General features: G+C 39.1%; 1 protein-coding gene across 3 annotated transcripts in view; it reads left to right on the top strand.

Moving 5' to 3' along the window:
• Positions 1–16707, top strand: part of TSPAN12 (tetraspanin 12) — a 141006-nt gene that overhangs the window by 111111 nt on the left and 13188 nt on the right. For all 3 annotated transcript variants that reach the window (XM_080665761.1, XM_080665760.1, XM_080665762.1), the window contains 3 exons: positions 2665–2739; positions 6396–6503; positions 10618–10761. In XM_080665761.1, the coding sequence (XP_080521887.1) occupies positions 2665–2739; positions 6396–6503; positions 10618–10761 (327 nt within the window). The remainder of the gene's footprint in view (positions 1–2664; positions 2740–6395; positions 6504–10617; positions 10762–16707) is intronic.

The raw sequence follows: 16707 nt of genomic DNA, 5'->3' as shown, positions 1-16707 counted from the left end.
GCCGAAGCCTCCGAGGATTGATGTGCAGCCAACAGAGAAACCCTGATACGTGGAAGATGGAATAAAGTAAAATGGTTAAGAACAGGAGATGAAATACTGGAAAATAATGATGAGGAAGAAACCGTGGCACACTGCTGGAAATTAAGGCTAAGTCCGGGAGGAATGGACAAGTTAATATTGGATTGTGTTTCACAAACTGGTTCAGAATAGTGTTGATATAATACTTCACAACTTCGAAATTTAAAAATTTTCAGCCCTGGCCGGTTTGATAGAGCCTGTGGACCGAAGGGTCCCAGATTCGATTCTGGTCACGGGCACGTACCTTGGTTGCAGACTCCTCTCTGGCCCAGGTCCTGGATAGGGCTCATGCAGGAGGCAATCAATGGAGTGATATTTCTCTCTGTCTTTTTCTCTCTCTTCCACTCTCTCTTAAAAAAAAAAAAATCAATGGAAAAATATCCTCAGTTGAGGATTAAATTTTTTCAAAGCACTTTCCCATTTATCAAATCAACCTTGATAGCAGTAAAGAAGGCTTTATTTCTAATTTCATTATACAGATGAGCAAACTGATGCCAGGGCAGCATAATGATTTTGCCAGAAGGTCACAGAGTGTGTTTCAGAGCTGTATTTGAACTTCAATCTTCTGACTCTAAATTCAGAGCTCTTTACACCATTCTAGAAGGATAGCAGTAAGGAGAAGAAAGAAGAGAATAGATCTGCAAACTAGGTTGGTACAGATCCTCTCATGAAACCACGTGCGCTGGGAAAGTAAGAAACATGAGAGACACATGCCAACACCGTTACCAGAGATTGTATATATGTTCCCAATACTGTTGAGGACAACTGATGGTTTTGTAGTGAAATATGACACATAAATACACTTCCAACCTTAACAAAGCTCAGTGGAGCTGTTGCTTAATTCTTGGTTAGTTTTGTTTTATTAAAACGATGGATTAGTACCGTGCCTAATAGATGCCTCAATTAGATCCAGCCCTTAAACCAATTAATGGCAGAGTGATTCTTTGTGCAATAACCAACATGAGGATGCCTTCATCTAGGACTCGGAGGTCACTGAAAAAGGAAATACAGCCCTAGCTGAGTAGCTCAGTTGGTTAGAGTGCCATCCTGATACGCCAAGGTTGCAGGTTCATTCAATCCCTGGTCAGGGCTCAGGCAAGAGTCAACCAATGAATGCATAAAAGTAGAACAACAGGTCAATGTGTCTCTCTCTCCCTCCCCCTTCGTCTCTCTCTAAAAAAACAAACACACAAATAAGAAAATGTAAGCATAAATGCAGTTGAGCTGTGTATGCTATATTAAAAGTTTTCCTTGGAACTAGAAGACGGGATGTTTGAGGCGAATGCAGTGGCAATGAAGCAGAGACCGCTGACCATGAAGCTGCAGCATCATTTGCAAAAAAAAACAAAAAACAAAAAAAAAACCCATTTTCTTTGAATTACATTTTAGATTTAATTTGATGTAAGGTCAAGTAAATCTGTGTCCTGTACCTTTCCCACACAGGTACCACTGCGTTCTTGATTGACTAGCTCACCCTGAAAGGTGGCCATGCTTTTGATATTGTCTCTTCCTGGTTGCTTTCCCACACATCTTCACAGCATCACCTTCTTGTCATTATGGATTCACCTTAAAGATTCCCTTCATGAAGAGGCCTCTCCCAATCAGCCAGCCCCAGGGAGCTCCCAGTTCCTGACCACCATGGCAATCTGCTGTGTCTTCATTTATGCTTTTACTGAACATCTGCTTTGTGATGAGGAACACAATAAAGTTCCTGGTCTTAAGGGAGTTGCCACTCCAGTGAAAGGAAATAATCAATAATCAATAATCATCACAACCTGGTACCCCCATTCTGACCCCGCACCAGAAGCAGAGTGGAAGATTCGAGAACAGTGGCACTGTTTTCTTTCTGCTGCAATCAGTGCAGAGAACTTTCAGAGAACCCATTCTTTCTCACACTTTTACTACTTACTTCTGTAAAGTTATCTGCACAACCGGAGAGCTGACAAGTTATACCATAGAGAACATGGCTGGCAACTTCTCCAAAATTTACTATGCACATTCGTGAGCAACTCTCATCTACTTTTTGCATTAATTTTCTCATTTGTAAAATGAGGTAGACCTATCCATTTCACAAGGTTTTTGAATGAATTAATTATGAAAGTATTTGAGCCCTAGCTAGTTTTGCTCAGTGGATAGAGCATTGGCCTGTGGACTGAAGGGTCCTGGGTTCGATTCTGGTCAAGGGCATGTACCTTGGTTGCAGGCTCGATCCCCGGTCTGGTCAGGGCACATGTGGGAGGCAAACAATAGATGTGTCTCTTTCACATCGATGTTTCTCTCTCTCTGTCTCCCCTGCTCCCTTCCACTCTCTCTAGAAATCAATGGATAAATATCCTTGGATGAGGATTAACCAAAAAAAATTAGGAAAGTATTTGATACGTAGAGCACTAGGTGAATATTAAGTGTTGTCTGCAGATGTTTCTAAGTTGCTGAAATTTTCCCCATCTGTTCCCGAGGGAGCTTCCTAGATGTGTGCCTCTTTTCTTTCATTGGATAAACAGCACTGAGTAATATTTAGCTTGTCTCAGATGACCATATTTTACTTTGATTCTACTCTAACAGCATTAATTTTCTGTTTTTCTACAGTATTTTGGAAGTTTACTTGTCATTTTCTGTGTAGAACTGGCTTGTGGTGTTTGGACATATGAGCAGGAAATTATGGTGAGTTCAAAATGGGATACAATCACAATCTGAAACTATATCCAGGTCAGCCTTATAGATCAGTTCCTTTGGAGTAATTTAGGCACATGGTTATTGATTTGAATATTTATACTATATGATAGCACGTAGTCCCAGTGCTTCTGAAAAGAAACACTGTCTTTTCTGTGTCTAAAGCATAGTTCCAAACCCTAATTTGAAATATTTTATTTGGTGTACTATGATATGTGTTTTTAATTCCACAGATTGCTTAAACGTGAATATAATAGATTTAAAATAATATATGTTTTAAAGTAGTTTTACCAACTTTTGAGTATATAGTTCGGAAAGATTCTTATTTGCAACAAGTTTAAGAAAGCGTGAAAATCTGCCCAAAAGCCTTATAAAAAGCTGTCCACCCATGACTGGGAGGCATGCATCCCCTGTTGGCCCCACGCTGAGCCATCGTCCACCTCAAGAAGCGTTATTTGAAGAGTTGCTGTGTGTTTCCTCCAGCCTAGAAACACTCTTACAGTTGGACACTTGGCTACATGGAAACAGCTCTTCAGTTTTTCTCTCTTTTACTTTTGCGATTGAAACCACGGGACCAACGTTTATAGTTATGTTGGAATGGATGAGAATAAGAGTTTCTCATCTTAAGATGTTAGCAGTCATGTTTGCTGTAACCATGTGCACTTCACTCTTGCTCACGTAGGCCATTATTACTTACTTACCGTTTGTTCTCTTTATTGGTGGACGTTGGTAGGTTTACACCTCTGCATGCCTGTGATCCATGGCTGCTTTCATGGTGGCGGGCCAGATTTCCCCACTGTAAATGTCAGGGTAATTCCAGTAAGATGATGCTTTACAACATGGAGTCCTCGGACTGGCTAGCAGGAGTCACCCAAGGTGATTCTCGAAAATATGCATGCTAGGTTTGCTAAATCAGAATAGAGGGAAAAGCAGAGGGAGAAGGGGCAGAGGACTGGGCATGTGCATTTGTGACAGTTTCCCCAGTTGAGTCTTCAACTCTTTAAAATTTAAGAGTTCTTAAGCAGAGAGGCAGATCATTTTGTATTTGTTTCAGAGAGGCATTTCGGCAGCTGTGTAAGAAAATTGAAGTTGTTTATGGTACTGATGCAGTTATTAAAAATTTTATACTGAATCTGCTGTGACACTGTTTTGATTACTAAGTGGTAATTGCAGACTAGTTGGTTCTCTGCATACTCCAATTTATATGTAAATGATGCTTTGACACTGCCTCTACTCTGAACCCCTCTGAAAAGCCCTCTGAAGCGTCCCCAGTGTGTGACAACTCTCAGAAAGAAGAGAGAATTTATAATTATTTATTTCTCTATGAAAATTGAAAAATCGACACAGGTTCTAAGTAATTTAATGTAACTTAACTTTCTGAAAATGAAATCTATTAAATAGGAATACTCATACTATCTTTGAGAATCATATTTTCACTTCTTACCCTAGAAACTTTGCATATGTAGGGGGGTGAAAAATTAGTTGTTTTCAGGGGTTCAGTTTTTATGTTTCATTGATAAAGAGATGGTCTCTTAATATTTTTCTGTTTTTAAAAAATGCATGTGTCTCTTTGACATTCAAGCAAAATATAGAAAATTGTATAATTAATTATTGATCCCCACACCTCAGCTTTTGATTGAGTTGTTTTGGATAATTAAAGGGTTTTTAGAGATGAGTTTACTTCCTTTGGATTTTAAAAATGGTTTTTACGGTGTTTATGTCATACTAATGTTGGTAAATCTCCTAAGTTAAAACAGTTTGAAATGAATTAATTTAATGTATTTGACTGGAAATATTTTGGTTCTAATATAATTCTAAGAAACTTGAGTTCATCGAAAGAAATTTATCCTTACTGTTTAGATACTGTCTTCTATTCTGTTAAGGGGCCATCTGCAAATATCTTTTAAGTATCACAGTGGTACTAGGTGCGTTCAGACTGTCATCTCAGTTGATGGCATACATCACAGTTTTGCTTATGGTAATCTTCCCCATTAATCTATCCTTCACCAGGATAGAGCAAGGCCTGTGTAAAAGTAAACAATTTTAACGTATTTTTAACTTGTTTTTTCACTAACAGCAGTGTGAATGAAAAGTGCCCTTAAAGTTTACTAGCTGCCAAATTGCACAAAACCTAGCCTATGCATAGATGGCTTTGTGCTCTTAGCTGCTCCATGAAAGGAGCCAGCAAATGAGTGTTTTCCTTTAAGGACCAGATTATAGTACTTTATTCCAGAACTTTAATGATCTTCTCTGTTTCTTGCCACGTTTGGTCTCAAGACTGTGGCCAAAAGGGAGAAACAACTTATATTTATTTTGGAAAATAACATTAAAAATGAGACTGTCCTAATCACCAAACCAAAAGATTTGACATCAGACTGTCTGTTTCTCCATTCTTTCTCCATACATTGTCACCTCTTATTCATTATTTCTTCTCTCAGAAAAAATCTGTCAGTGATATTAGGTCAGATGATAAATTTCTGGAGAATTCATTTCACTTTCATGTATTTTATGCTCAAAAGAATAGGAGACAATAATGATTTATAGTGAGTAGCTTGCACTTTGGTTAGCACCTTGAGCTTTGTTGAGACCACATGAACACTAAGCCCGTTATGTAGGGAATAAAGTTGTGTGCCCAAGTAAGTGTTGGGGTGTTTTCTTTTGTACCGTGGCATTTCCAAGTCATAAAAAAGAAAATTAACAAAGGGAAAAAATGAAGAATGCCTGTGGTCAGGAATTTTTAAACTTACCCCTATAGATATCACCATTTTTTAAAATAAGATTTCCAAGTGATCCAATTCTTGAGTGAGTGTCAAGCTTGCTTGTCTAAGCCTGGTCTGCATGACACCATAGGTCAGATGTGGATGTATGCCCAGCCTCCCAGAAGCTACTTTAGCACTGCACACGCCATGAGACGAGGGTTTGTGTGCCCCATTTCCTCCTGGGGCACAGTTGGTAACAGACAGTTGCGCTGACTAGATTTCTGGTCAGGTGTTGTGTTGTGTACCGGAAGCTCTGGCATGATTAAACATTCTGTCAAGGGACACGGTGCTAGGTGACTTGAGAATAGAAGCACAGACAATGCTTCGATTTGGGAACTGATCTTTCTAGAATTCCAGCATGTCTCTGAAATCCAAATTTTGAAAAGGTGTTCACAAATTTATCCCAGAGTGAGGCTTGAGTTGAGCTCTTTTTCTTCTTGATTCTTCCCCCTTTATGTTAACACCATAATCTGCAGTTTCTTCAGAAACAGCAATTTTCTGAAGTGAAATCAAAAGGCACTGCTCTGCAGGGATGGTTTGTTGCGAGGAGCTCTTCAGGTGTGTCTGTAGAACACACCGTGTACTTGTCTTGTGATCTCCTTGAGCTCAATTTTGGCATTAACTGATTTTTCAGTACTTTGCTTTATATGACATACCTCCACATTTAGTACAAAAACCTACAAGCAGAGATTGCCCAGTGAGTATCTAGTAGCTCTGAGTTAACATAGGCTACAACAAATATAAAGTACTTGTCAATTACAGCACGTTCCAGGTATGTGTGAATATGTGTATGAGACTATGAGTGACCCAGTTTGTGAGTATGTGAATGTCTGTGTGTCTGAGTGTGTGTCTCTGTGTTATAGCTGCTGATACTGTTTTTCTCTTCAGCTTCCAGTACAGTGGTCAGACATGGTCACTTTGAAAGCCAGAATGACAAATTATGGCTTACCTAGATACCGCTGGCTTACTCACGCTTGGAATTTTTTTCAGAGAGAGGTAAGTGCTACCATTGCTGAGGTAAAGAGTATAGAACAGTGGTCGGCAAACTCATTAGTCAACAGAGCCAAATATCAACAGTACAACGATTGAAATTTCTTTTGAGAGCCAAATTTTTTAAACTTAAACTTCTTCTAACGCCACTTCTTCAAAATAGACTCGCCCAGGCCATGGTATTTTGTGGAAGAGCCACACTCAAGGGGCCAAAGAGCCGCCTGTGGCTCGCGAGCCGCGGTTTGCCAACCACTGGTATAGAATAAATGGCGTACTTTCAAAACAAATGTTCAAAGCTTTGGCCTTGGTCACGTTCTCTGTGCTGAAAAGTTAAGCCTATGATTCAGTTACCACTGGTGTGATTCTTTATTGAAAAATACCTTAAGGAAATCCAGGTTCTGCTTTTCTTCCCATGTATACCATTTCCTCTACATTTCACATGCTTCTCTATAGTTTCAAATTTTTTAAAAAGCCTTTTTACTAAGCTACTGTGAAGTTTCCTTTTCATGAGTCAATAAATATCCACCTTCTCTTTGAATAGATCATTTTTTTCATCACTTTTAGAGCTATTTGTATTTTAAACATCATTTAAAATTTTAAATGATCATTCTCACTTGAGAATTAAGAGTCAATATGTTGTTAAAGGCATGAGCTTTCTAGTCAGAAAATTCTGGCTCTCCTTCTTACTATTTCATGAGCTTCTATATTACTTAACTTCCATAAGCTTCAGTCTCACCTGTAAAGTGGGGATAATAAAGTATCTCCTCGAGTTCTTGAGAAGATTAGATAAGTTTGATCTTATTCAGCTTATGGTTATTAACAATAACATTACAAAGTATAGGGGCTTTTAACTTTTCTTACCTAACTTCCACATAGCATTACATGCAAGCATCTGCTCACATGGGGACTATATTTAGATGTTTAAAGTCTGGTGACTTGAAATTAATCATTGATCTTGCTTCAAACCAAGTTTCTCTTCCAAGCAGTTTCCTTGTGATGGGAGTGACATTTCCAGATGACCAAGTATATCCGTTTCCTTTCATTTTATTTAGAGCTGGGCCACAAAGCATTTGAGGGCCAGTGCCTTCCACGATAGATAACCAGCTCTCTGCTCAGTTACTCTGGCTTGAATATGGGCAGAAGTTCAAGTCCAAGATAATCTCCAAATCTGGCCCTTTGTGTTCTAGCTGTTGAGATGGTGACCATTATCATTGTAACACAGATTTCCTGTTTATTTAAATGTGTCCTGACTTTGTTTGTTTACTGTTCATTTGTACTAAAAACAACATGCAACAAAAATAAGTAAAGCATTAGGGGATTTATAGGAAGTTGTGTTTAGCTACTGCCCTGGATAGAAGGTGCCCAGAGTTCTTTTTTTGGGGGGTGGGAAGTGGGGGGTGTGTTGTGATGTAGACCATGATAATACAGGTTAAAAAACAAAGCACTTTTTTTTAAATGGTAGGAAAAGGAGTTCCATTTAGATAGAGAATGTACAAGCATTGCAAATTTTAGATTTGTTGCATGCTAAATTTCCTCCTCCATATCATAGGGCTATTTCAACCCAGAGGAGGTGGTGAAAACCTCTGGGTATCCTAAAAGATTAAAAAAACACCCTTGTACTAGTTTTCTAGGGCTGTGGCTATAACCAAGTACCACAGGCTGCGGGGCTCAAACAACCGAAATGCATTGTCTCATATTTCTGGAGGCTCAGAGTCTGCGATCAAGGCATGTGGGGTTGGTTTCTTCGGAGGCCTCTGTCCTGGGCTTGCAGATGGCTGTCTCGTAGTGGCTTCATGTGGGCTTCCCTCTGTATGTGTTTGTGTTTAAATTTCATCTCCTTAGAAAGACATCAGGCATATGGGTTTAGGGTCCACCTGATGACCTTAATTTAATTAACCTCTGCAAAGACACTGCCTTCAAATATGGTCACATTTTGGGGATGAGGACTTCAACATGAACTTCAGGTGGCATGCAATTCAGCCCATAACATTCCTTTTGAACAAAATAAATAATAGAGCTGAGAGGGACCTGTCAGCCCGTTTTCCTGACTCTTTCAGTGCTGTTCTGTGCATGTCCTTCAGCCTCGTGGACTCTCAAGCCCTGGGGATGCTTATTAAATACCTTATTAAAAAAAAAAAAACCTGCTTTTTTAAAATGTGGTTATTTATTTTAACATAGTGGTTGGAGAATAGGCTTAAGAATTAATAAGTTCTGCTTCCTGCTAGTCTGTGATCTTGGCAAGTTACTTGGGCCATCAGAACCTCAGTTTCTTTATATATAAAATGGTGATGGTATTTTCTTGACTTTGATACAATGTTAGCTAGAGTGGCCCTGCCTCATGCTGTGGTTTTGAAGGAGGCAGGAAAACTACAGGGAAGATGTAGACCACCGTCATACGGGGCATCATAATGGGGTTTGCTTAAGGGAGTTTTCAGGAAAAGTTTCAATTCGGTATCTTCTGCTAAGGATGCAAAACAACTGTGTACAAAGAAAAAAAAATATCTCAGTGACATTAAAATTTAAAAAAAGTTTGGCACTGAAGGTGATATGCGTAAGTAATTTGGAAGAAGTAATTTCTGTGGAGCACCTCATTTCCTGACAAGGCCAGATGAATGGGCTGTCCTGTTGTGGATGAGGTTAGAATGTGCCAAGAGCTATTCTTCTGTCATCAACCAGAAAAAACACATGTCGTTAGGAAATGACAGAGGCGCGTTCTCTCTTAGTGCAAGGATTTTTAAAAGACTGACTTGGAACTCTTGTAAGTCATGTATGATTTTTAGAAAGTAAAGTCTTTTTACTGCATACAATTTTTTATGGAATCTTAATGACATGAAATATGTGATGTCAAATGATCTTTGACTTAATTTGTGATGCCTCTGATATATATTCATAGCTTTGAGAACAAGTTTATAAAAGGAAATTACTAAAAATATTTTAAAGTTTCTTGGAAAATTTTAGTATTACTCATAGCGTTCAGTAATTCATCATTTGTAATACTCAAGGTGATTTTTGCTTTTAAAAATTATATATTTAGGCAAATGAAAAAATGTAAAGTCATTTTTAGAATTTTCCTTGTTTCATTTTACTTGAGAAGTTCAGAATTCTTCACAGTGGATTTTAGTTGAATTTTGAAATGGTGGGTTGTGGTATTTTATGGCACAGTGCAAATCCTGGGCACGGATGGATCTGTTGGGCTACATAATTTACAGAGCCAATCACTCTTGGCAGAATTCTTCTCAGAGACTGCCCATAGTGCTTGTTTTTCACACTATGAAGAGTAATCCCACCCCCCCACCCCCAACCCCCACTACCCAAAGGCAAAAAATTATCATAGTTAATTATTCTGAACCTAATCTACATCCATCCTTAAGCAGTGTATCTAAACCTTGGCCAGAGAAAGTTTTTGCAAAACCTTGGGGAAATGAGACAAAAAGAAAAGGAAAAAGAAAAAATAATTTTTCTTAAATCTAACTTTATGTAAGCTAAAGGAATATCATTTCTTCTGTGATTTATATGATAGAATATGATAATTTATTTTAAGAATCTTATTTGGGTGGATAAAAATTTATTGGCCAAAGTTATGTTTACATCTCAGAAATTTTGGGAGATTTTTTTGGTTAATGAACCCACCCAAGTCTGGTAATCTTTGTCAGGGGAGCTTTGGTCAACAAACCTTTCTCTGGAGATTACAGAAACTTTTAATATAATATTTGAATTTTTAAGCATTTAAACTGGTAACTAGGCATATACATGTAGATTTATCAGCTACTCTTCAGTGTCTAGAAGCTTAATGATAAATATAAGACTTGAGCTATTTGTTTTGTTAGTTGTGCATATGAACTCTGTTGCTATAAGATCACTTGTGGAAGATCTTAGGGTGGGGGAGGGAGAGGGAGACTTGGTCTGTGTTCAGGTGTTATGGGCGTTAGTGTTCAGAATTGTTCCATTGGGGACTCCTTTACGACATTTCTGTCATCCACCGAGAATGTACACATGTCATTAAGTGATGAAGAATAATGTTCGCTTTGGCTACAAAAATTTAAGAAATCTGCTGTTTAACCTTCTATAAATAAAGAAAATATTTGTGTAGTCTCTGAGCCTGACCAGTATTCTTTTACAGTTCAAGTGCTGTGGAGTGGTGTATTTCACCGACTGGCTGGAAATGACAGAGATGGACTGGCCCCCAGATTCCTGCTGCGTTAGGGAATTCCCAGGATGTTCCAAACAGGCCCACCAGGAAGATCTCAGTGACCTGTATCAAGAGGTAAGGCCGTATGTGTTTAGCTTATCGGGGATAAAAGTTTTCTTATAATGACAAGTATAAAACCTGCAACATGCTTCTGTGCAAATATAAAGGCCCTTGAAATTTTTGCTCTGGTATGTGGAAAAACAGGATAAAGGTAAAAATTAATATACAAATCTGAACACTGATCACATGTTAACAAATGACATTGGGCAGGTCTAGGTTTTAGAATTAATTGGATTTTAAAATGTGTTGTCTAAGAATCAAGTTCTCTTGCCCCCTCCTCAGGGTCCTTTGAAAACAGATGCAGGCAGAGGGGGTAGCTGACTCTGGAGGTCAGGAAAACACACGTTGGAGTTCCCGAGCGGACTATGGTATAGGACCTCCATCTAGATTAAAACGTGTAGGGGGAAATCTCACTCTCCAGAGAAAGTGCTGGCCTCTTCCCTTCCCCCTGCTGGTAGTGAACAGTGATGGGAGTTTTAGTTAGCTGTTGGAATGGAGTTAGATGCTCGCTGAAATGAAAATCAATTGTTCCCTGCCCAAGAAACTTGCATATTTGTGTTTTCTGGAAGAACTTATCCGAATAATCTCTTATTCCTTGTTAGCAGAAGTTTTCCTATCACTTCACTTTTAGTGGTGATTTTCAAATGTTTTTAGTCACAGAATTCTTTTTCTTCTAGTTAAAATCTAGAACTACACCATCTTGTACAGCAGCTAAGAGCTATGTGTGGCCATTTGAATGAAAATGAAATCAAATACAATTTTCATTTCCTCTGCTGCGCTAGCCACATTTCAAGTGCTCAACAGCCTCTCCGAGTTAGCTCTTCCTGTGGTGGACAAGGCAGATGTAAGATATTTCCATCCTTACCGAAAGTTTTACTGCAGCCCCGATATAGAGGGGAAGCTCAAAATGGAAAGGAAGCTGCTCAGGCTGAGGGCCGGAATCATTTCCCAGATACATCTGTAGGCAAGCACCTGGGTGGGTACACAAAGCACTATTGCAAACCTCTGGCTTAACAGACACACTCATGATAACACACACACACACACACACACACACACACACACACACACACACACACTTGTGCGCGTCCATGGAATATGCTATAAAGAATGAAACTGTAAAAAAAAAATCATATCAGGATTTATAAAACATGCCTTTTTATGTGTTTCAAGATTATGACCTTAGGAGGTTAGGCGTTTTTTCCTAGAAATACTAACATTGTTCAAAACATCTTTTAGCCAGTCTGCCAAAGTCAATTGTAGAGATGAACAGGAATCAGCTTCATTAATTTATAGCGCAAAGGAACTAATTTGAAAAAGACACTGGAATACTTACACAAATGATCTGTTACATCCTTGTCTTAGATATGAGTAACTTTGTGCTGTTAAAAATATCATCTCGGAGGACAGGACCCTGCCACATTGAAGGATATCCAAAATAAAGTACTTTGGGCTCCAAAGGCACATACAAGGAAGAGTGCCAAGTATTTTTTTTTAAGAGATTCAGTTTTATTAATTTCCTATGGCTACTATAATAGAGTGCCACTAAGTGAGTTGCTTCAACAGCAGGTACTTCTTGTCTCCCAGTTCTGAGGCTGTGAATCTGAGATGGAGGTGTACTAGTAAGCAAGGTTGGTTCCTTCTGAGGGGTGCGAGGAAGAGCCTGCCCCACGCCTCTCCCTCACCTTCTGTGGTTGGCTGGCCATCATTGGCACTTCTTGGCTTGCAGCATTGCCTGCTGTCTGCCTTCACCTTCCCACGGAGTTCCTCTTGTTTGTGTCTCTCCAAATTTCCCTTTTTATAAGGATGCTAGTCACTCACTCTTCTCCCGTATGACCTCATCTTAACTAATCACACCTGCAACAGCTCTATGTCTAAGTAAGATCTGATTCTGAGTTAGTGGGGATTAGGACCTCAGCATAAGCATTTGGAGGGGACACAAATCAAGTCATAACAAGAATTGTTGAAACAGCTGAATAACTCAGGTTGTTTATTTTAAAAGATAACCAAAATACTTTTCATCATGCCTCATGCTACTGAGAAGCATTGTGTTGGATATTATCATTTGAAGCATATTATGTTTAGTAACATTTTGGCTTTGAATAAAAAAGAATATACAAGGTCTTGTATATTGAACAAAGAATTGTTGGGTCAGTGTCTCTGAGTTTCTCGGTGGTTGTGCTGTATCTTGTGTTCTGGGTGAAAGCTAAATATTGGCTGGTGTCTGTAGCAGGGATGGCCAGCTAACAAGTGCAACAATCAAAGTCCTGCTTATTCCATAAAGCAGAAGCAGTGCTGAACATTTCTAAGATAATATTAAACGCAGGCATAATTGTGGACATTCACACACATTACAACACCACTAGATTTAAAAAAACACACACACATGATTACAGTGTAGGTACAAGTGTAAACATGTGAACTAAAACATATTGACTTACCCTGTGTAAACTTAATCCATTTGTTAGTTTTTAGGAGTGGCAAGTCAGTATGGGAAATTATTGGACTATACCCCCATATATAGTGATTTCTATTTTCTTTAGTGATTAATACAGATAATATGCTTATAACTAATATTGACCATGAGAATGGCAAAACGTGAATCAATTTTCCAGATGTTCCCACAAAGTCTTTACTTCATTTTTACTTTATTTAGTTGAAAAGCATGCAGTTAACATTTAATAAAATTTTCTTGTAAAAGTACAATTCAATTTTACTAGCTTATATTAATGATCTCCACTAGTAATATTTATAATGGGATTCTTTACTTTCAGGATGTCGATAATTGCTTGTTCCATGAACTTTAAGCTGGAAAGAAGCCACATTGTTGTGCCTGGGCAAATTTGAGGGCCCAGATTATTTAAAAAGTTTTTCATATTTTCATCAAAAGACCTTCAGTAGCAAGCTGGCATTGTCAGTTATGAGATATTTCTTTAGACAGAATTCCAGCAGAGATGGAGGTTCATTATATCAGAGTAATCTGCTTTTGCACTTTCTAATTAATAACAGATGTTGCTATTGGTAATGTTATAGTGCATCATTATATGCATAGTTGACTTACCAACGTGTATCACTTAGTAGCTTTATGGCACAAGTACAATTAAATCCATCATTAAAAAGAAGACTTAATTCCACTTTGCCCTGAAATGCATGTTTCCTAATTGCAGTGTGCCCAGGGATCATCCACCTGGAAGATGAGGGATCTAGAAAGAAGAACAAGGGAGGGACAGTTGGAGGTATTTGGAATGTTTATTCTGAAGTAGTGAGTACTAAGGGGAGATATTTCAGATGTCTTCAAGTATTTCAAAGTTCATCAGTCAGAACAGGAACTGGACTTACCCATTGTTGCTCCGAGGGCCAGAATCACAGGAAGGAAATTTTGAGTCAGTAGAAGGAAGAGCTTGCTCATCAAAATCCGTCCAATTGTGATACAGGTTCTCTTGTAAAATAGTGAGTGTCTTATCTCTAAAAATATTAAAGTCAAGGTCATTGGTGTTAGAATGGGTTTTTAAAATAAGAGTAAATCTGGACTAGATGAACTTCAAGGTCTCTTTTATCTTTCATATTCTGTAAGCTCAGAGATAAGAACCGACTTTCTTCCTGTGATTTCTGTTCAGAGGACTGAAATCAAGGAAATAAATCATTCTCAACCATCTGGTGGCCTGCTTGGTCCCTGACCCAATAATATTTTATGACACATTTAAAACCTGTGAAAAATGACAGAGCAGAAATAGAGCAATAGTTGCACATTTTAGGAACATTCCCATCAGTTATTGTTGGGTCTGGTATACAACTCCTTAAATATCTGCATTGAGTAAAACACATGTCTGAAAGTATGCATTTAAAAATCACAATTGAAAATATCTCTGACCATCAGTTTGGTTCCATTGCATTCATTCACTCAAAATGTTTTGTGGTTACCGACTGTGATCCAGGTGTTGAAGATACAGTGGAGAATGTTGCAGACAGAAATCTCTCCTCTTGTATAACATATATTCTAGTTAGGAATATAAACAACTAACAAGAAAAAAGCAATAAAAATAATTTCAGGTGGTGTTAAGCACTTTGGAGACTCTGAACAGGGTCATGTGCTGGAGAATTTCTTTATTGATGAAGGAACTACTTAAGATAGGACAGGTAGGATCTAAGCTCTCTTAGGTGACATTTGAACTGAGACCAAATGATGAGAAGGGCCCAGCCATGCAAATATCTGTTGAAGAGTATATATTTTTAAATATGTTTTTTAAAATTGACTTTTAGAGAGAGAGAAGAAGGGAGAGGGAGAGAGATAGAAACATAGATGAGAGATAATCCTTGATTGGCTGCCTCCTGCACACCCCCTACTGGGGATTGAGTCTGCAACCCGTGCCTGTGCCTTGTGCAGGGATTGAACTGTGATCTCCTGGTTTATAGGTCGATGCTCAACCACTAAGCCCCACTAGCCAGGCTCAAATACTCTTAATAATTTCTTTTGTGACAAATAATTGGAACCAAACCCTTTCTGCCTCTTTAGATGGTTGTTTATTTCTTTTCTGAGTAACAGGAAACATGTACAGACAGGGAGCTAGAGAAGGGCAGGGTGTGTAGATGTAAGCAGATGCGACCTTCCTGGCTTCTGGGACAAAGAACCTGGATGATGACAAGTATGTACAGGTCTCCAGTGCTCACGGTAGTGAATGGAGGGGTGCTCCCCCACATTGAAGGTGGGACAGCTCATGGTGAACCATGTGGGGTGAGTGATTAGAGGTTTTCATTCTCTCAGTTATGTGTTACCTGCTCTGTGAGTTGAGAGCCCTATCCATCTCCTTTGTACCCAGACCTCGTTGGCAAGTGGTTTATGTTTTATAATCTACATACATTTTTTTTTTTTAATTTTCTGGGAAGTATTGCAGCCCTTGGCACTTTTTGTTAACACTCTTTTGCTAACATCTTTGACCAATGAGAAAAGTGAGTCAAGCTGTATGTCTGTTTTGACTAATAGAAACAACTTTTATTTTATCGTTTTTTCACACAACATCTGAGACATGTAAATATTTCCTCAGCACTTCTGAGCCAGAGGTAGAGACTTGACAGTGTTGTGGATGAAAAGGAGATGGTGGGAGTGGGGATTGATAATTTGCCTCCCAGGTAACCTTACTCATATGTTACTAGTGGCATTCTTCTTAGAACCAAGTAAATTACCACACTGGAAACAAACAGTTAGGGGGGTAGGTGTTGAAAGACAAGTCCAAGGCAGAAAGTGAGAGGTAGCAGTTTAGGCCCCAGGCCAGGTGCTGGCCAATGATGCTAATCTAAAGTGAGTCAAATCTGCATAGAAATGAGTCTCACATCAGTGTTAGAATAAGAGGTAGGAATGATCTTGAATTGGGACACAAGAAGGAGCCTGGCATAGGGTAGGTAGTCCTTGATTGCCATTGTGTTTATGCATGAGATATGCAATGAGAGCACATAGAGGAGGTAGAAATTCATTGGGCTTCCAATCTTTTTTAAATATATTCTTATTGATTTCAGAGAGTAACGAAGAGGGAGAGAGAGATAGAAACATCAATGATGAGAGAGAATCATTGATTGGCTGCCTCCTGCATGCCCCCAACTGGGGATTGAGCCCGAAACCCAGGCATGTGCCCTTGACTGGAATCAAATCTGGAACCTTGAAGTCCACAGGCTGACGCTCTATCCCCTGAGCCAAACCAGCTAGGGCTGGACTTCCAATCTTAAAAGATAAGCAGTCATTACCAAAGGCAGCAAATATTTGGGTGGCATGAGGCTGAAAAGACCATTCTAAGCAAAGAGGCAGCAATGCAGTGAGAGCTGGAAGGCGGACAACACAGCACAGCGGGACTATGGGCATGAGGAGGGCCATGCAGACGTGGCTGGACAGACGGGCACTGGACTATGCAGAGCCCTGGATACCTGATAACGCGTGTGTGTTCCACAGAAATCTGCGGATGGTTGCGAAAT

The sequence above is a fragment of the Plecotus auritus genome, assembly GCF_963455305.1.
Source record: "Plecotus auritus genome assembly, chromosome: 4".
Taxonomy (NCBI): Eukaryota; Metazoa; Chordata; class Mammalia; order Chiroptera; family Vespertilionidae; genus Plecotus; species Plecotus auritus.
The sequence above is the reverse complement of the archived record's forward strand: the minus strand, read 5'-3'. Positions and strand labels throughout refer to the sequence as shown.